Consider the following 21,930-nt stretch of genomic DNA (forward strand, 5'->3'; position numbering starts at 1 on the left):
CTTTGCCTCATGGGTGGGTCAGCCCTGATTACTTCTCATGGAAGTATTCACTGTCTCTGAACCCCAAATAGACACACAGCCATCACAGCCAAAGTTTCTTGGTTTAAATTTAGGACCTAAGCAAGCAAGATGTGGAAAATCCATTATCTTCTCCAGACAATAATCCCTCAAGGCCTTCCCCTATACTATTTTCCTGATCTACACACAAACACACACACACTTGCTTTTCTCATAGTTGAGGGACAAGCATATTGCTGTGACTGTGTTTTATATGGGAGCTATAATAAATAGCTGACATTGTCTAATTTCCTTACAAGCAAATCAGGATGTATGGTGAACAACTTTCTGGAAGCAAACTGGGTCTATACTTTGTTACACCTTTTCAATACTCCTCATTTTTTATGCTTCAATGCTTATTTGTTTGGGTTTTTCTTTTCTTTTTTACATTGAATTCCACATAATAGAATGTCATTTAATGAACAATGTAATTTAAAACTTTGATAAAAGACACTGTCCCCTGATTATCGTTGCTGGAGAAGAACTGACTACCTCAGTGGACTTAATTTTTGGGCAAGAGGAACCTCCCCGTCCCCCGGCTTTGGGAATGTAGCCTCTGTACTGACATCAGCTACCTTTAACTCATGTTCTGCCGGAAGGACCTTTCCTTTTTTTGCAGAACTGTCCATTTAACAGGAAAATATGCCCTTGGATCCTCTGCAAATGACAACTTTGGGACTGGATGTTTTGGTGGGTTAGATAGCCAAATTCAGACTGGTTCAGAAATAAAATTATATCTTGCCATTTCCATCATGACTACTGATAATGGGAAAAGTGAAAAGCAGAATTACTACTACAAACAATGATAGGAGGACTTGTGAAGTGACACTTATATGTATATGACAGTGTGTGAAATATACTTTGATGAAAGCTATGAGAAAGACTTATTTCTTTTGAGTTGTTTTACTCCTTGCCACAGGTATTTTCTTAAAGTTGCAATGCCTGAACAAAGTTGTTGTTGTTGTTGCTGCTGCATCACTAAGAATTATGTTATGAAACTGTAAAACTGCAAGTTGGGTGACAAGCATTCAACATTTCTTTTGTTCTTGTAATTTTTTATTTTCTGCAGACGCACTATGAAAATGGAGAGTACATTATCAGGCAAGGTGCTCGCGGGGACACTTTCTTCATAATCAGCAAAGGCAAGGTAAGCTCTTGTGGCACCCTATTTAAAGTGCATGTCATAAGCAATAGTTGCATATTATAGGGATGTAACACCAACCCTCGCCTTTTCCCCATGCAGTGCCAAGGGGGGTGCAATATTTCACATTTAATTTGATGTTGTGACTTGGTGTTGGCGATGGAGGCTGCACTTTTCAAATGAAAAACCTAAAGAGTTTTATTACACAGAGCTGTACACATTTTTCCCTTGCAGGGATCACATGATTGTGTAGCTGTTAAAACTAATTTACCTGTTACATTTCCCAAACACGATAAGACTCCTGTGAACGATCCCCAGATCTGTACAGAAATATAAACACGCTGGTTTATAATACAACAAAGTTATATCCAGGAGATCTGCACGTTTCTCTGGAGTTTTTGCATCTGTTTTGACACGTCAGCCCACTCAGACTGTATAGGAAACGGCTTTTGAATCTCAGCAGTTTTGAAACTTGGTACTTACATAAATTGTGAATTACAGTCAATGTGCAGATTAAAGATGAACAGGCTCAGATAGGAGCTCCAGAATTTATTCTTTGGCTTCTCCAATACCTCAGACCTCCTCACCATCAGTTCATTGATTCCCTAATCCCTTTCCCCCTAAATAACACTTGTAACTGGAAAGTGGGGCAGCAATAGCATTGGCAGGCAGCATCAGAGACTAAGATAAGGAGACAGGCAGTAACCCTTGGAAAAACTACAACCTGCAAGGGCTGCCAGGACTTCTGGTCCTGCATAGTAGCAGCATATTAGAGGGAAAGATTGGAGAGGGCTTATCTCTGTCCTTGCTGTAGTCTTCACTGCCATTTCTGCTCCTAGTGTGCCATCACTAAATATAATTTGAACAGAAGGGTATAAGGGGTTTGGGGGCATCAGGGGAATATCAGGGAAGACAATTCAGGGATGGGATGACTAGGCAAGAGGGAAGGGGTGGGCAGTTAGCTTGCCTTTTTTCTGAGCCAAACTATCTTTATTATTTTCTGGAAAGGAGCTCAACTTCTTTTATAGAAAATCTGGTTAGGATAGGAGGACTTGGCCTGTCACCAATGCTAAGTCATGGTTGTGTTGTGGTCGGTGTAGAATTCTGTGCCCCATCTATCATGACCAGGTTATGAGAGCACATTATTCCATTTCTAGATTGTCTGAAAAAGCTTTCTTTCTATTTTTCAGACCAATTCAATGTGCTGGTTATCATCTTTACTTGTCTAAATAGTCTGCACCATATGAATCTTATGGCTTGTCTCTAGCTGATTCATCTGATTACTATTCTGTATGCCCTTCTGTTGGCTCTCCAATCTGCCAGGCCCCATGGTAGGTGGTAGGGTTTCAGTGGAAGTACCCACTCAGTAGAGTTCTTTATTTATTACTAATAAACAAAGTAAACCAAAGATGTAGAGCATAAATAAATACTGTTACAGCAGGCTGAAAGTAGAGTTCTTTTTTGAGAGAAAAGCTATTTCCAGTTTAGTAATATTTTAATCTGGCTCTGAGATTTTACTGTTGGTGCATTCTGCATTAAATTACATGCTTTGTATTAATTATACCCCAATAGTTTTGCTGTGCTCTATTTTAATTTTTATTAATATGTTTTGTTTAACAAGGATGAAACAAATTAGTATGGCAGACAAAATAAGTTAGATGGAAAGTCCTGAACATGCATTGCCTCTTATTGCAGAGATCAGGTTTGTTTATCGAGAAAGGATGTAGGGCAGCCTGCCAGAAACATGGCCTTCAAACTTGCAACTGTCTCTGACCTGTTATGGAGACCTTCTCCTTAAACTGCATAATCTGCAGTTCTTCTGTTTCTCAGCTACTGGATGTGAACTTTGCTTTATCTGTTTGCTTAATATGGAGGGTAATTAGAATGAGCAAAGACTAGTTGGTAACCGAACATAATGACCCTAATGTTGGATATTTACTTAAGCTCAAAGCATAAGTTATGTGAATACCTTAGAAATTAATAAAGTGGATTTATTATATTTATGTTAAGTACACTACATATTAGTTTTCTCTCCTCCCACCCCCACCTCCCTGGCCATAACTCCAGCAATTGATTTAATGGCAACTGTTTAGGAGGAAACATGTGGAGGATTGGTTTTTCTAGAGGGAATAATGAAGCTTAGTATCAGTGTAGGAAACCTCAGCCTACAGGCCTAATTACAACAGTTCAGCCTCCCCATTTGACCTGTGCTGTGACTTGGCCCAAAACACACCCATCTGCCCATCATCTAATGTCATATGATACCAGGCATGGGACAGGTAAAGCTGTAGTACCAAATTCAAAAGAAATTGAAATGCACTCCTAATTCTTCCTTTCCCACCTGTGGGTGGAGTTCAGTTTTTGAATTTGACGCCTTTTTCTGCCTCTCTGACAACAGAATAAAGAGCTAAAGCACCAAATTAAAGCTGGAAAAGACGAAGTGGCAGTATACATGATGAGCGTTCAGATAGCTGTTTATTCCACTTTCACGATGTTTCCCTAACTGTTAATTTCCACATTATATTGGAGCTTTCACACAATGTAGAAGCCAGTTCCAGAACTATAGTGGAATATAGCATAAGTTTAAAACTCATTTCCATATTATTTGCAAACTGCTTTTTTCTGGAAGTAAATAACACAGAAATTGATACTAAACTTACACTATGTTCCACTATAGTTTCGGAAGTGGCTTTACGTCGTGTGAAAGCTCAGATATAATGCAGAACTTAACAGTTAGAGAAAACTGCCATAGGAATGCAGTCACCGTGTGCACTTCTAGTTCTTCCTTTGCAGTTGCCACTGTGGCTTGAATCAGACACATGTTTGAATTCAAGTCATGGCTGCAAATGGAGAAGCTTCCTTTACATCCATAGTTTGAATCGATTCATCCATTGCAGCCTGCTTTTGAAGTTGAATCACCTGGTGTCATATGATGTCATGTGACTGGCAGGTGGGGAGCCCCACCTTTCATAATTGCCAGCAGAAGTTGGGCCAGTTCTGAGTCTGAAACCTCACCTTATGACAGATATGAGCCCCTCACCCACATGCCTTTTTCATTCTCCCTTAAATATCTGGAGATCCTTGATGTTGCATGACTTTATTACATTGCAAGTTTCCATTCTCCACTTTTAAACAGGAAAACTCGCAGCTGTATGATGTCGTCGGTGTCCCATGTAGCATATTCCTGACATTATGAACAAGGGGGTAGAATGAGGGGCTGCTATTTTGGGCAGCAACCCAGCACCTGCCATAACATTCAGTTCCAGCCTTGTGAAACTATTAGGAGAAAAGTACATCAACCCAAACTGGGAATGTGAGTGAACATTTCCTGCGCCAGGCTCAGGAAAGAATTTCATGGGCTTGTTAAATTGCCTGTCTCAAAGGAGAGATGCAAGCTCTTAAAACCTTCATTCCCCCCACCCCCGCTTGGATGAAAATCCATCAGGAGAAGAATTACTGCCTTCTCCGCCTGAAAAATGCTTTGTACTGCCTGAGCAAAGCCTTTGTCAGCCAGGGATTGTGTGCGCTTTGGCAATTGTTTCAGCTGGCAAAGATACCCACAACCCTCTGAAAGTTGGCCACATACCCACATTGCATTGCATATTGATGATTTTAAAACACGTGAGGGCCAAATCTAGGGGTTGGACAAAGTCCCCATGCCCCAGTGAAGGCCTCCCCTCCACAGATTTATCTCCTGCAGCATCTTTTCCCCACCCCTATAGTAACCAATGGAGCCAATCATACCTCTGGGAAAGGAAAAAAAGATTCCCAAGTATTTTCTCAGTTCTTTAAAATATAACTTGAGTTCTTTGTGTGTGTCCTATAACCCTGTTGTTGAACTGCATAAATGGTTGAGTATTGTTTAGTATTTCTGTTGTTTTTCTGTTTCAAAACAGGATGAGCCAGGGCTTATATAAATGTAAGACTTAGAAAACTGGCCCAATCCAGCTCTAGTTATGTGTTGTGAATTATGTGAAACAAAATCTGTTGGCTTTGGGTGGAGAAACACATGATATTCTGCATCAAAAGATGCTTTTACAAAATCTAGGTATTTGACATCACAGTGTTACGATGAAGAGGATAGCAAAGTATTGATATGACATCTTTTCTTTTTGCTCTGTAAAAGGTAAAAGTACCCCTGACTGTTAGGTCCAGTCGTGGACGACTCTGGGCTTGTGGTGCTCATCTCGCTTTATTGGCTGAGGGAGCCGGCGTACAGCTTCCGGTTCATGTGGCTAGCATGACTAAGCCGCTTCTGGCGAACCAGAGCAGCACATAGAAATGCCGTGCTCTGTAGTATAAATTAACTTAGTAACACTTGCATTAAATTAACTTAGTAACACTTGCAAGATTCCTAGTCCAGTATAATAGCCCCGTTTTTCAAGATGGGGCCTACATTTGAAAATGCTAGCTTGGAAAAGGTCTCTTGAAGGCTTCATTATGGAACTGGCATATGAACAGAAAATTTAGTTTACAGCTTTTTCTCAGTACAATATACCTTTTCAGAGCCAATATCCTTTCACTGTCATTTTTTAAAAACTCTTCTGTTCAGGTAAATGTTACTCGTGAAGATTCGCCTGGAGAAGATTCAATCTTCCTCCGTACTTTAGGAAAGGGAGATTGGTTTGGAGAAAAAGCACTCCAGGGGTAAGTATTAAACTTTGCCTACACACACAATTTAGATTTGCTTCAAGTAATGTTTGTCTTGAATAGCTGAAAAATTAGTGGCATAAATGCCACATTATAATGAAAGCTGTGCTAAATTGTAAGCTAGAACTTAAGGAAATAGAATTCTCGGCCACTCTCACTCATCGTTTTGTACTAAAGCAGAAGGCAGGCTGCATATGATTTATAATTCTTTGCAATTGTATGTAAGCCTTGTTGTGATTCTAAATGATCTATCAAGCTGCTAAAATGTTTGCTTTCATTCCTGCCTCCCACTTTCCCCTCTTTTCTTTTCTCTTCATTGAACTTTGCTGGGGCATTGCAAGAAGTCAAAAGATGTAAAATAAAGCTGTGGTTGGATTGCTAAATAGACTTTTCAGATTTGTATTTTATTACTTTATGCAAGAATGGTGAAGAGAAGACTCTGTGGCTGGTGGGGCAGTTCACTAGTACAAACCGATGATCATAGCTGTGGTGTGAAAAAATCTCCTTCCTTATTCACCTGTTCCAGGGTAGTACTGGAGACAGGGGGTCATTATCCAACAATGTACTTCCAAGAATGCAATGACTTTTGGCTGAAAAGTAGAATTTCCCCTCCTTCCCTTGCACCCCTCCACACCACCCCCAATCTGTGTTTTCCCCAAACACTCTAGAGCAAATCTGGGGAGGGCCTGGGGTGGGAGGGAAGGGAGGAGACGTTCCATTGCACTAGCAGAAGTACTATTTTAGATACTGCCCAGTGAGTGCTATCTAGAGAAACATCTTTATCTGCCCTAAGCCTGTCCTGTTGTTTTCATTAATTTGCATTGGATATTTAATAATTCCCACACAAATTCACATTTTAATTCATATAACCCCCCCCCCAATTTCTAAACATTTTTCCCCTCAAATAGCGTTTTGAAAAGTATTTTAATATGCATTTTGAGCTGGGCCATTCAAGAAATGTGATATCTAGTTGATCTATATTCTACTCTGCACATTAGTTTGGGAGGTGCACATTAACTCAGTTTATATCAGATTTACAGAGACTGAATTCCTCAGGCATCCCTACTTCTAAGATAGGCATTAATATTTACCAAATATTATTGTATTGTACAGCTCCATTCTTTCATATAATAGATAATACACATTCTCCTAAATACTCTATTGGTACACAAAGCACGGTGTGTTCCTCATCACCTCCCAGTATTGATACTTTATAGTTGTCTTGTTATAAACTATCCTTCATTAAATTAATGTAAAAACTAGAAGAAACCAAACTAATCCATTTCAGTAGAAGACCAGATGCTCAAAATGAAATGATGAATCTCCCTAAGCAGTTTGTATTGATATTATTTATTCCAAAATGGCAGTTCTTACTCATTTGAATTCTTATTCATTGACAAGGGTACATGGGCAATTTTTGTACATTAAAATACTCCATTACTTTGATTTCTGAAATTCAGGTGAAACAGTGGGAATATTTATCAAGCGTTCCCAGTTTATAGAGGAAAGCTTATTTATGCAAATCCTTTTTGAATGAAAATACATTCTTGAACTCCTGCAGGGCCTAGATTGCTAGCAAGTTTGTTGTGTTCGAGCAAGACTTGATTTCAGCAATATTTGTTAAATTGCTGAGATATCGCTACATATCAGTGAAATATGCTGGTGAATAGTTGCCCAAGATAAGCAGCTGGCATGTTATTATTTTCACAGATTGGATCATTTTTCCCCACCTGCGTTTTAGCATTATATTTTCAAAGCCTCTTTGGCATTTTAGCTGATTGTTGTCCGTTGATTCTCATACGGGGCAAGACCTTTAAACCAGTGCTGTGAATATTTACTCTGTGATTATGAGATGTTAAACTTTTTGAAAGGACAATTCCAGCTCTGGGAATCTCTGCACAACAGAAGTTGCTGCAGTGCGGCTCCTTCACAGACCACTCAAGCAAAGTCAGAAGGCATGGACCATATGAGAGGAGGTTGTGTTGTATGTTCTCCTCACGGCAGTGTTGCCTCGCAAACACCTTTCTTTATAGCATAAGGAGGGTGAAGCTCCTAATGATGAGCTGATTCTACAATCTTATCTAATTTCTTACAACTACAGGAAGAAAAAAAAATATTTGGGCTAATCCAACTTCTTGACTTTTTAGAGCAAATTTTGCACTTTTACAAGATCTTCCCCCCCCCCCAAAAAAAGCCTTCCTTGGTGCTAATTCTCTCCTTTTTCCATAGTAGTTTGCATTAAACAACTGCTGCAGCAACACTATGTTTTCTTCTTCCTCTCTGGCAACCTATACATACAAATAAAATTATGACAGGAATTAAATTATATCCTAGAGGGCAAATGAAGCTAATTGCTTTTCCCTCACTCTGAATGGCTAATGCCTGAGGGATTCCGAGGCAGCCTGGCCCATCACACCCTATGATAGCAAACTCAGATGCTGAATGGCGACAGCTATGTTGCCAAACCTAGAACACTGGCAAACAAGAAGGCAGTTTTGGCTTAGGTGAAGTCCAATTTGCAGAAGTACTATTAATAAAATATTGGGAGGTGGGCTGTGAATACACATTCCCACACTTATTTAGTAAGGGCTGGACATGAAGAAAGACTACAGGATGCTGTGTTTCTGTTTGTGGGAAGCAAACCAGAAAATCAGGCTAGGGGTGAAGAAATGGAAAACAGTATCCTGAAAATGGGCATGTTTGGCTAGCTGGAACCCTGAACAAAAGCATGCCACCATTAGAGATGGGGGGAAATTTGGTACACCTCACATTTTAATGCAAACCTACTTAATTTGCATTTCAAAAAAAATGCACAAAGTGAAATGCAGCTGTGCTTCCAAATTCTCATTTCTTCCATTTTTGTGAGATGGCGATTCTCCAGCAACAACAAAAAGTGTACAAAAATGCATGTCAGTGCAAATAACCAATAGAAATCCATTGTAGTAGAGTAAATTGCTTTTTTAAAAAAAATGTGGCCCTTAGGATAAATGTTTTGTACTAAAATTCTGGGAAATTTTCATGAGGCTTAAAAAATAATCTTTAAAGTATGTGCACATCAGGGAACTACCCATCTTTTATACCATGAGAAGGTCTGTTGATGGTAACTTTAGCTTGACTATTGGTTGAGCTTCATCTTCTTTGCTATCTGATGGACCATTTGACAAGGGCACTGTACTATTCTGTTTACTGGTCCTTCCCCCCTTTTAAATGTTTAAATGCTCCTTTGACCACAAGCTTTGTTATGCTTCCCTGTGTGTGACATTTTCCATTATAATCGCTATTTTCTGTAGTCTGATAGATATCTACAATGTGTTCCGTATCCTTATTGCACACTAGTAAATCTTAAATTAATGCCATCCTTTTGTGTGTCCTGTGACACACAAGGAGGAACATTTCTGTAGGGTTTGCCCCAAAACTAGGAGACTGCACTAGATATGACGTTTAGATTTCATGCAGTTTTGCATGAAAGATAATCTGTTTGGGATTTTATTTTTGGCTCCTCTTATGCTCCCTTGCCTAATGTGCAGTGTCTTTTTGCTTGTATTCACTAGAGTTTAAAAACCCCCAACTTACCATGAATAGTTAGAAAAAATGCATTAGGAAAGGTTGGTTTTCAGATATAGAATTTTTTAGAGCGTAAAATCTATATAAAGTTTTGTGGATTGTAAAAGGAGCCAAAGAGAGTTTCTTAAGAGCTTATAGAAGATGATATTTGCCCAGAAATCAATATGCATTAGAACACTAATGCACGGTGGCTTGGGCAATGTTGCTGATTTTTTAATATATACCTGTGGCGGGTGGGGGTTATGCATGCATGCTTTAATTATTCAGAGGCACAAATACAAATATTACATTTTCATTTTAGCACCTATTTTTTTCTCTTCTAGACCCCGGGAAGTTTTCTGTGCAGTATAATCATTATATTTCTCATCCTATTTGTTTCTTATTTCACATAAAGCCAAGCAGAGTATTATTTTTCCTTGAATGGAGGAACATCCCAAAGCTATAGCTGATAGGAGTCAATTCACAATCCAACAGAGCAAATAGGTCTTGTGCATCTGAGTTAAGTTAGTTGTATATTCCACTTTGAATCAAGATCAACCTTTCAACGTTCAAGAGTTCACTCAGCATCATTGCTGCCCAAAAGAACTTTGTGTGGGATACCATATTGATCATCAGTAGCTATGATGGATTGGAGAGAGAATGCTTGCTGGGATTTTTCTGGGTCTGAGACACACCTGGCATACACGTAAGGCTAACCATGTTTTGTGTAAAGCCAATGTTTTCTTAACAAAACGTGAATTATTCATGAGTTTTCCCACAAGTGATGGAACAAACTACATCTCCCCCCCCCATTCCTCTTGTTTTTCAGTCACTTTTGCCTAGTATTTTTGTAGTTTTGCAAATATCTGCAGTGGGGTGTTCAAACAAGTCCCGGTTAAAAGAGATGCTGAGTTTGCATATAACACTGATCTATAGTTAAAACAAACCAAGCTTCATATTTTAACAAACAATGACTCCAGACTGTGCTTTGTTGGCAGTAAAAAAACTATAGTTAAGTTGCTGGGAAGAGTTCACACATAATGCTAAGCCATGGTTTAATAAACTATAGTTTCATAAACCATGGTTTAGTGTTATGTGTGAACCAGGTCTTTACTTCAACACGTTGCAGAAGATCTGTCTGCCATTCTTTATTTCCAGCATAGAACTTGCACCATCAAAGTAGAACTGTAGCAAAATTTTATCTATCCTGTCAACATAGCTTCACCAAGCTAAGGTACAATATCAAGGAACAATAAAAACCACCATGAAAGCAATAAAACTGAAACCACAGCATATAAACATTCTTTTAAAACAACAGCTAAACAACAGTAAAACTAAAGCTATCCCACACAATATGTTCAAAATAATTGTACTATGTTTACTTGAGTTACTGAACTGAGATGCATATTTTTTTCCATAATTGCTTCTTAATTTCCTCCCTAGTTCAAAATGTTGAAAAATGTCAAACTTTTGAGCATATTATATATATATACTTGTTACATATTCACAAGGTGGTAAGGGGCACGAACCATCTGCAAGTTCTTCTGTATAAGCCTCACTGAAATGAACAAAAGCTGTATAAAAGCTCTGGTGCAATTCCCCACCAGAACTGTAGCAGACCCAGAGGATGTGGCCTTGAGCTTAGTCTTCCTGAGATTTGTCTTGATATTCATATTCATTTCACTGCCACTTTCATGTTAGTGACACAGGATAGCATCTAGGTAGATTCGGCCCCAGTTTCACAAGGCGACTATACATTTCCACCAAAATCTCAGGTACAAAGTGAGATTCTGTTGAAGCTAGTCTCCTGTTACAAATAGAAATAACCTGCTCTTTCAGTCCATTGTTTGCCAAATGGCTTCCTATTTTCCTCTTCATTTGACACAGGGACGTTACAACGTATTACAAATCACCTGTTGGGATAGATAATGCAAGTTTTAATTTACTAAATTCATTCTCATTTCTCTCAGTCTATGCTATGCCTGAATAGTTGTGTATTTTAATGCCATTTGAATCGCCTTCGGTAGATTTATCATTAAATATCAACATGCATCAGTTCTGGAGTCAGTCTGATTGTATAATGCCATGCCTTTCATTTGAATCTCAATAGCTGCTGGATTCTTAACACAATTATCTCCAGCTTCTGCAGAAAGTAGGATTTATTAGACAATTTATATCAACAAATCTGGAATTTATTTAAGCGATCTTAGTGTAGTAAAAATACGGCAAATTCTAGTTACCTGTAACTTCTTTGATGCTTGTACCTTCTGATCCTTAAAAAGAGTGTGTGAGGAATAACCTCAAGTTAGGGCAAGTTTTAGTGAAATCTGAGAGCAGTTTCAGGTTTTACAGGTGACTTGTTATCAGCTACTGCCTAGGTTGTTTTTACTTACACAGCCAACATAACTTTCCTTTGCACTAAATCATTTGAACATTGCAAAGCAGTTCTTAAGGTAGAAGTGTGCAAGTAATTGTGCAGGCAGCTGGTGGCATTTGCGTGCAATGCATGTTCAAAGCCACTCTGAAAATACCTTAGTGCACATGAGTGCCCCTGTGGAGATCTTCCTGATGCTTCTGACAGTCTGTTTGCATGGATGTGTAAATGCAGCTTAATTTGCTCCAGATAGACCAGGTGCTGGGAGCTTTTTCATCCTGAGCTGATTAGTAAAATGACTTAATATATAAACCAAAGGGATGAGTGGGAAATAATATATATGGCAATATTTAATGGAGGAAAGACTTGCTGTCTCCCACACCCCGCAAATGTGTGTGTGGTGGCAGTGGTGGAGAATTGGAAATATGTGTAATTTTGTGTGTGTGTGTGTGTGTGTGTGTGAGAGAGAGAGAGAGAGAGAGAGAGAGAGAGAGAGAGAGAGAGAGGGAGAGAGAGAATAGGGGGATTGATGACTGTCTTTATGCGTGCCACATTGTTTATCTTATTATATATGTTTCTGTTATGTAGTAAACCAATAGTAAGACTGTGGGAATCCCAATGATTAGGTAAGTTTGATCCCAGTTAAGTAAGATTTCAGGTGAACTCCAATATACAAGGTGGGAAGTACTAGAGAAAAAGTAGTAGTAAAAATAAGATATTACGTTAAACTAACCTCTGAGCTCTTCTTTTTAAAAAAATAAAAATAAAAATCTGCTTAAAGTTCAGAGGAATGCTATTCAATAAGACAATGAAAAATGCTGAAGCTGTGTTGTGTACATCCCCTGAGCTAAAGCTGCAGACCTACGCAATAGAAATGTCCTTAGTAGCTTTGTGTTGATTGAATGTGTGTTTCAGCAAAGTTTATTTCATATGATCAAAATACTGAGAGCACAAGCACATACATCATGTGCTTTCAGTATAATTTTAGTCAATGTGTTTTTTCCAGCCGTACTACATGAGGTTCTTTACACGGAGAAGCTATAGGTTTCACCTGTACCTTCTGCATACAAATCATGAGGCTTCCCAATGAGCTATGGCCTTGCTCCAAATTATAGCAGCAGACACCTTTGTTTGTTGCACATATGTGGGACCATAGGGACTTATGATCACATTTTTTTAAAAAAAAATCATACTTTTAGTGGTTGGCATTGTCATGGAGAGCATGTTGCTTATATTCAGAAATAACCTTCCAGTGCTGTACATGTGATCCCCTTGGGAAAGGTTAATATAGTTTCCTTTTTAAACATGAATTCAAGAACATCTTTAATACTATAGGCATGTAGGCCTATAGTAGGCAGCTTAAATGACATTCTATTTTTATTCTCATTCGTTCAACGTTTATTTATAAGATACTGTCATTTTAATTCTTCCATTGTTTATTTGAAAACATTTATTCGAATTTGATATCCAATATATTGCATATTCCTTTTTAGTATGTCAAAACTTATTTTTGCATACATATTCTGGAAAATGGCAAAAAATAAAAAAATACATTTGTAGTATTGACAGTGTTAATAGAGACAAGTTTGATGGAGTTCAAGGCATGATTCAGGCAAACATAAGTACTCTAACATACCATAGAGTTCAGTGGAAAAGCTAAGTACTTGCTTAGCATTCAGAATAAATACAAAATGGTTGGAGTATGATGCAGGCAACATTTTTGGAGAAAGGGCCATCACTCAGTTTTACATGTTTATGGAAGTTGATTGGCATGGAAGATTACAGCTTGCTTTGAATGATTCAGGCAATCACTTCTTTGTGTTCACATTGCAATCTGTGCTTGAGGAAAAACTGCTTTTTCAGATGCATAGATATCACGTGAAATCAGCAGCTGGTCATCTTGAATTCTGATACATTAGCGTTCAGCAAGTGTGCATCTGGGAGACTTTTCCAGCTGACATACCTGAGAGAATTTTCATTAGGTTTTTCAAGTGGGAACATGAATGTATTTGATGGGGAGGGATTATGACTTAAATGAAACTCTTTTGAAACTCTGTTGTATTAGTCGCATAAAAAGACTCTAGCCATATTGGATTTAAGTAATGCAAGAGCTTGTTTTATTATTAAAGCAAGAGCTTATTTTTCAACTTTTCAGCAAATGTCTTAAGACTTTTTGAAATGATGTGCAATAGCCTGTGTGCTTTTATGTAGACTTCCTATATAATAAAACGGAACCACAGCAATTCATCCCAGTTGAACAACATTAGCAAATACAGCACTATGGGTAATGAACAAATGAATATAATATACACTGGAGCTGGAAGATCAGTGAACACTAAAACTGAAATCTTTTGTGCCTTATCAGCTGTCTGCCTTCTGTGCTGAATTTCAAATTGCCACTTTGCATTTCAAAAAAACATGTTTACATAAAACACAAAATAATGAAATGCATTAGATACTCAAAGGAAACAATCGTGTTAATAAAAATTCCATGAATAAAACCTGCTTTCTATGTATTGTAAGAGGGATAAAATGCCAAATTTTAATTGACTGCCTGATAAAAAAATAGATCCCTTGGCAAAAGTCTATTAGAAGATAAATTATAGTTCTATTTAATATGCCTGAATAGTTTATGCTTCTTTCAAGAAAAGAGAAGTAAAGTTGTCCACTCTTTTTTAATCTGTAAGACAAGTATTTTTATAAAGTGAAGTTCCAAAATCAATACAAGGCTTCAAGCAAAGGTAAAAAGCAGAGTTTAATGAAAAAAATTCTTTGGAACCATTTGTTTTTGTGGGAGGTAGAATATTGGTTGACTTTGTCAGAAATTTCTTATTTAAACTTCCCATGTTCTTGCTCTGATCTTGCATTTCTTTGTCAGTGCTCCTGATTCAGAAGTGCCATAAATGCAGGGCATTCCATTCCAGACCTGGAGCTTGCGCAAGTGATTCAAAGAGTTTCAAGTGGTGCTGTGGCTTGCACATGGCTTTTGGTACACATGGTATCACAGAGAGCCCAGCTGTGCCTCCAGTTTGTGAAAGCCTAGCTTCCCCTACTGGCAGTGTGCTAATTTAGGAATGACACAATTGGTTTTTTTCTAAAAATAAGTTTTTGCTGGGACTGGAGATTTAGGCATAATTCACTGTTGTGAAATTAGAATCCCCCCCCCCAAAAAAGTCTCTAAGAATGTCCTATTTTGACAAATATGGGTTACCCCACATGAAGAGAAATATAATTAAAATATAAATTAAAGCTGTTTCCAGGTAAGTTAGTCACACATTTACAAAGAAAAAATACTAGGTCAGGCTTCATGTTTAATTTGTCTGGCCATATTTTAAAACAACTGTATGTCTTTCTGTGAAGAAATCAGATCTTTATTGGGAGAAATTCTCTTCTAACAGTTAACTGTGTGGAGGGGAAACGACTGACCTTACCAAAACTAGAGAGATATTGGGGTTCAGTTGACAGTCTACAAGAACAGATAGAGCCAATAGTGTCACTGGAGACTAGAGACTCAGCTACATTAGTCAAAATACCGCTATTTGAATGTGTTATAAACATGTAACTTTTGAATTATGGTGCTGGAGGAGACTCTTGAGAGTCCCATGTACTGCAAGAAGATCAAACCTATCCATTCTTAAGGAAATCAGCCCTGAGTGCCCACTGGAAGGACAGATCCTGAAGCTGAGGCTCCAATACTTTGGCCACCTCATGAGAAGAGAAGACTCCCTGGAAAAGACACTGATGTTGGGAAAGATGGAGGGCACAAGGAGAAGGGGGCAACAGAGGACGAGATGGTTGGACAGTGTTCTTGAAGCTACCAGCATGGGTTTGACGAAACTGCAGGAGGCAATGAAAGACGGGAGTGCCTGGCGTGCTCTGGTCCATGGGGTCATGAAGAGTCAGACACGACTAAACAACAACGACATAAATACCAAATGGCACCAGAGAGCACATAACCTTCTTATAGCATTTTTACATAGCATTGCCCCCCCCATCTTTTGCTGTAATGATTTATGTAATTTATAGCAGTTTTTTCCCTGTGTTTAGATCCACCCTAGGTAACTTGTGAGGTATTTAGGAAGAATGGCTGTGGAATTTAGCTTTTAAATGATGGGGTACAGTTTAAAAGGTCATTTTGTAGACATCTCTCTGAAACCAATTGGTTCACAGTTATAGGCCAACAAGGTTTTCGATTTTCAATAAGAACCTGGTGATTGATTGGAGGGCTTTGGAGAGAATAAAAGGGTAGGCTCCATTTAGCAGCCATTAAATCAGTTGGCTAGTCTATAGGTGACGTGATGTGATTTGTTGGGGCACTAAAGAAGAGGTAAGAGACAGCTTGAGAGCAGGCCTGTGCCAAGGGAGGGGGCAGCCAGGTACAGTTGTCCCAGGCCTCAGTGGGCTAAGACAGCCAGGAGGTCCTGCCAGGGACCAGTTGCTTTTTTTGTTTGAGTTTATAACTTTATTCTAAAAAGACTCCCACCCTAGGCTTCAGATAAAAGGAGCAGGAGCTGCTGCCACCAAGGGAAACCACCAAAGACAGTTTAGCAGGTGAGAGAGCCTTCAGACTGGGAAGCACTGGGGCAGCACTATTTGGGGGTCAGTCAGTCAGTGTCATCCAGCAATTCTGCAGAAGAGCTAATAGTCAGCTGGGGGCAGTTTTCTTCAGGAAGCAATGAATCGGACCAGAAAGAAGACTTTGGGTAAAGACTCTGGTGAATTCTGTAGGTTTACTGGGTGAATGAATCCCTGAGTGGAAGGAAGACTTTGGATGAACTTCTCTCTGTGAATTAACAGAGGAGGAGAAGCATAAAGGCAACTGGCTGTTAGTTTAGGAAAGAGAACAAGAACAAGTAAATAGTCTTCTCTTTAAAGTATGTATTACATCTTAAAGCAAATAACTACCAAAGATGTTACATGTTACTTGTCAATAATATTATATCATATTGTATTCCTAAATACAGCCATTATATTGGGGAAAAGGTGAATACTGGAATTATTTGCAACTAAATGGTGGCAGTGGAGTTATAGAAGGGATAAGAAAAGCACTCACCTTTAATACCTGAAGTGCAGAAAAATAATTTTAAGGATAAAACTGGGGCAAGTGGCTACAACCACCTTAAAAAACTTACCTAATAATGTAACAAATGAAGTTTATGGAAATAAAGTTCCTTGTCCCCTTCTTTTCCCCTGCAGCTACTTGTGCCCCACCCCAAAAAGCCTCCTGAGAAATGGGAAATGAGAAGTAGTGTACTGCTAGGGAAGGAGAGAATTGCCCAAAATAAGCTAACTCAAGGAAGTTCATGGGGGAAAAGCTTCACCGCCACCTTCCCCAATAGCCCCTTGTGTGAATCTAATTAGGTGAACTCTTAGTAGCTCTCTTTCGGAATAAATAGTTTGATTACAACCTATGGAAACATTCAGGTAATACAGAAGTGGTTGATCTTCATAGATTTTACTGTACCATTTCTAGTCTTTCAGTTGCCTATGAGATAGACCCAGGCAATCCTTTATAACACAGGAAATTTCTAAATAGAAATTAAGAGTCTTCTCACTTGCTTCCCTGGCCTGAGATTGCTCCAGCATTTAATGGAGCAAAATAACATGTCTGTTTCTTACAGCTTACTGTATTTTAATTTTGCTGCATCCCTGTCTTCAGCTTATCATCTCTCTCTCCCCTCTCCGGCCACCTTTTTCCATTCTAATTATCTGAGTGCTAATGCATCCCAGAAGGATTTGCTCCCACTTGTGAGGGTTGCCTAAGGTATAAAGGGCTGGTTTTGAAGCAAGCAGGGAAACATTGGCTGTGCTTTGTGCCCAACCCTAAGACTGATCTCCAAGGAAGCTGGAAATGGAAGCAATTAAAGTATGTGAAGGGAGAGAATGCAAATGAAGATGTGGGAAAAAGTTACTCAGCACAACCTTTTCAGTATTTATAGAGCTGGGAATGGTACTTGAAGTCTTGCAGAAAGATTATAGTAAACACAGAAAATAATTTGGTGGAACCTTAAGGAAAAAGATTCTGATGAATGGTACACAAATCCTGTTCCACAATGAATCTAACAGGGTTCTAGAAGGTTATTTCGTCTTGTAAGTACTAGAAGATTATTTTTGTATTTTCTTAAAATACGCTGGTATTTTAAGATAGCATTATATTAGAAAGAACCAATTGGACATCTAGCCCAACTTCTGAGGCATCAAACACCCTCCACTCATTAGCCTCTAACTTCCCACACAAAAGCGCTCATACACCAGTTAACTGGCACAGTCTTGACACGCTTGAGAACAGTATTTTACATTAAGAGTATACTCAATAACAATTCATTGTATAGGAATAAATGACTAAATTCCACCGTTCATTTGCTTTCTGTAGAACAAGTATGTTTCTGAAAAGAGGACAAGAAAACATGAATAGAGAGCACAAGGAAAAATGATTGCTTCCCAATTACTTTCGCTCCTCACCTCCCCCCCCCCTCTCTCTCTCTCTCTCTCTCTCACACACACACACACACACACACACACACACACACACAAACCACTTCATTCACACAGCCTCTCAAAGAGCATATTCTGTCTCTCTATCCTGCGGACAGGAAATTCCAGTCTGCCAAACTGCAACTGGTCTCAGTTCACTTCATAGGTGTTTGCATGAGGCTCCTGAATAAGCCCAGCTGGAACAAGCAGGAGTGCTGCTTGGTGCATTGTGCCCACAGTGTTTAAAAATACAACGACAGTGCTATTAATAATCGTGGTCACATGTTTTTTTTAAGTAAACAAGAAATCTGAGCATGGCCTTCCAAATGGAATACATATTGTTCTTAACCTTTGCATGCATAGAAGGGGTTGTTCTAATGTCATTTTCTGGATACTTTTCTCACTTATCATATGTACATAGAAACAGGGCTGCCTCGATCCTTGTACCCTGACTCTGGAACTCCATCCGCCTGGAGGTATAAATGGCTCTGTCACTGATGAGCCTTTGTCGCTTAATTAAAACACATTCATTCTCCCAGTCTTGAATTCAAGGGCCATATTTTAACTGTCAAAGGGGACAGCACCTAATCAGAGGTATTTTTGGTGGCTGTGCTAGATATTTTGGAATCATCTTCACGATTATAGCTATAGTATGTTGGGAAGGAGAGGGAATGATTTGTGATGCAATAGGGTTCACCTTTTGAGAATTAGAGTAGCTTTGGGGAAAATATGCACATCCTAGTGTCAAGATGAATCTGACTTAAAAATAAATAAGGTGATTTAATTTGTTATCTTTTAAAAGTAAGTAACAGAAAGGAGAAAACCAAGAATGTTTGAGTCATGGCGTAGTGCTAGAGAACATACATTTCGCTCAAAAGGGAATGTGTTCAACCCACAGCTTTGTCAGCTAAAAGCATTGCTGTGAGAGATGTCTGCCTACCTTAGGCAGGTATTGCCAGTGGGGTATGTGGCCCAATCCTTGGTGGAGCAAGCCGATCAGACACCTGGGGCGGCACGGGGGGGGGCAGCCACCCGCGGGGGTGGGGTGAGCCGATGTAGGATGTTCCGCAGGGCCTCCGAGAAGTCTACCTGCCTCCTCCCATCAGCTGCCCTACAGCTGGGGGGAGGCAGTGGGCGGACTGTTTGGGCAGCGTGGAGCCTGCGTGCGCCAAAACCACCACGTCTCTCCCAGGAGAAATGCATGGCTCAGGTGTGCTGCAGGCCCCGTGGTGAGTGCCACCTGGCATTTTGTCATCTCCCCCTCAGTGTTGACACCTGGGATGGCCCACCCCCACCACACACACCTTCCTCTGCCCCTGGCCCTGGCCCAATGTGGGTTTTTGTTGTTGTTAGTTTTTTGCTTATTTGTTTTGTTTTTTTGTATCCTCATTTTATGTTTTGTGTTGCATCTTCGGATGCAAGGTGGTATACTAATAATACTAATACTAAATAACAACAACAACAAGGGAATCATAAGTTCATGACTATACCTGTTCACTCTGAGGTAAGTCCCACTGAGTGCAGTGAACCTCCCAAGTAAATGTGGAAAGGGCTACAGCACTTTGAGACTAAGAAATATATTCAGGGATATAAAGCTGTTATCTGCATGGAGCACTTATGACAGGTTGAAAGATAAACACATGTAAATCAGTAAACCTTTAAATGCATGGCATTATCATTTATTACTGACCATCACTATGCTAACTTTGTACATTTGAGTTCAGTTCACTGTTCCTTCTTTTACACTCATGGCTGTTTACCAGAAAAATAAATGTAACTGTGAAGATTTTCTGGAACACTTTGTGAGTTTGTGGAATGGATGTTGTACTGCCAAGCTCTGGTATAACCTTCATAGTTTAAATAGTAGCAGAACCAGGGAATATGATATCAAGAAACATCTATTATTGTGTGGTTCACTTAGCACCCTCGCAGAAAAGGGCCTTGATTTCTTTTAAATTCAGCTCTTGGGAAACTTCTTAAAAGCACACATTTAGGAATTTTAAACATTTGCATCAAAATGGTTAGACATGTCAATGGGAGGCTAGTATTTAAATGGTAAACTACGCAAGTGGTATATTCTTGACAAGTATGACAAAAGTGAAATCATCATAATTCAGGCTTGCATAACATCATGTATCTGCAGATAAACACAGCCATCTTTGAATTTTTTATTTTAAGCAACTTGTTCTCTCTTCCATCAACTGTTCCTCTTGGCTACGTATCAGATGGTTTTCCTGTTCCTTGGGCCATGAATTGAATGGCAGTGTAATTGTAATTAAGAGTTCTTTGACATAATGTCAAAGAAACAAAGATATTTCTATCATTGTAGCCTTGCAGAACAGAAAAGCCTTTGCAAAGTGGTCAAATTTGTTTGAAATGCTTAATGATTACAAATAACACTTAACAAAAGTTGTAGAATGGGGGGGGGGGGAATCTTATTTCCCAATGCATTAAAAACCTGTGCACCCTTTCTTGGGAAGAAGCCATGTTGGGGCTTACTTTTCAGCAAACATGCATAGTAAATGTACACTATTAAATCAGTATACAGAGAGAAAGAAAGTACTATTTTAAGCTTATTAGCTGAGTGCAAGTGTCTAAATTGATTGATAACCGCATAGGAATATGTGTGTCACACAGAAAGTGCTAATTTACCTCAAGAAGTAATTCTAAAGGAAAAATTGTTTACTTTTCAAGGAGATGTATGCTTCATAGTGGCAACCTAGACCAAACCTAGGTCTTACTTTACATAGTAAGTGCATGGTATTTGGTAAGCAATACCAAATACCATGAAGTGTGCAGGAAATGGCTGCTCACCAGGTTCCAGGGTGGGTGGCTGTTTCCATTTATTCTACTCCCATAGTTGGCCAGGGTCCTGGAGGTGGGGGTGGGGCTCTCCATCTAGGTACATTTAAAGCCCTATATGGCCTAGGACCCTCATACCTACGGAACCGCCTCTCCTGGTATGTCCCACAGAGGACATTACGGTCTTTAAACAAAAACATCTTGGAGGTCCCGGGCCACAGGGAGGTTAGGCTGGCCTCAACCAGAGCCAGGCCTTTTTTGGCTGTGGCCCCGATCTGGTGGAATGCCCTGTCACAAGAGACTAGGACCTGTGGGACTTGACATCTTTCCGCAGGGCCTGCAAGACAGAGCTGTTCCACCAGGCCTTTGGCCAAGGCATAGTCTGACCCCCTCCTTTGGTAATTCCTCACAGAACTCTAGCCCAACGATTGCCATTAATTTGATTTTGAATTGATTTTAAAATGAATTGATTTTAGAATGCTGTGTCACTTTTATTGTTGTTAGCCACTCTGAGCCTGGCTTCGGCTGGGGAGGGCGGGATTTATTATTTATTTATTTATTTATTTCACAAGACAGACAGATATCTCCAAATACTTGGGCACATGTGGTGGACCATAAGAACCATGGTTGGTACTGGGCTTGCTGGTAAAAATCCAGTGTGTCCCCCTGTTGGCAGACTTACATTCCTTACGTTTTATGGAGTTGGAAATAGGAAGTCATCTTATATAGATTCAGAACACTGGTCTGTATAGCCCAGTACTTTTAGTCTGGTTTGTACGGGTTTTCCAGACTCTCAGATCTCTTCCAAGATCTTTTAATTAGAGATGCTAAGAGCCCAACATGGGATCTTCTGTAGATTGCAAGCAAATTATGTATCAGCAAGCCTTTA

At 39.3% G+C, this 21,930-nt stretch overlaps 1 protein-coding gene across 9 annotated transcripts in view; it reads left to right on the top strand.

Annotated features, from left to right (window-relative positions):
• PRKG1 (protein kinase cGMP-dependent 1) overlaps positions 1–21,930 on the top strand; it is a gene marked incomplete at its 3' end in the record, with an annotated part of 657,581 nt that overhangs the window by 532,497 nt on the left and 103,154 nt on the right. For all 9 annotated transcript variants that reach the window (XM_081912963.1, XM_081912964.1, XM_081912961.1 and 6 more), the window contains 2 exons: positions 1,127–1,204; positions 5,751–5,845. In XM_081912963.1, the coding sequence (XP_081769089.1) occupies positions 1,127–1,204; positions 5,751–5,845 (173 nt within the window). The remainder of the gene's footprint in view (positions 1–1,126; positions 1,205–5,750; positions 5,846–21,930) is intronic.

This window comes from Podarcis melisellensis (genome assembly GCF_964234715.1).
Source record: "Podarcis melisellensis genome assembly, chromosome: 5".
Classification (NCBI taxonomy): domain Eukaryota; kingdom Metazoa; phylum Chordata; class Lepidosauria; order Squamata; family Lacertidae; genus Podarcis; species Podarcis melisellensis.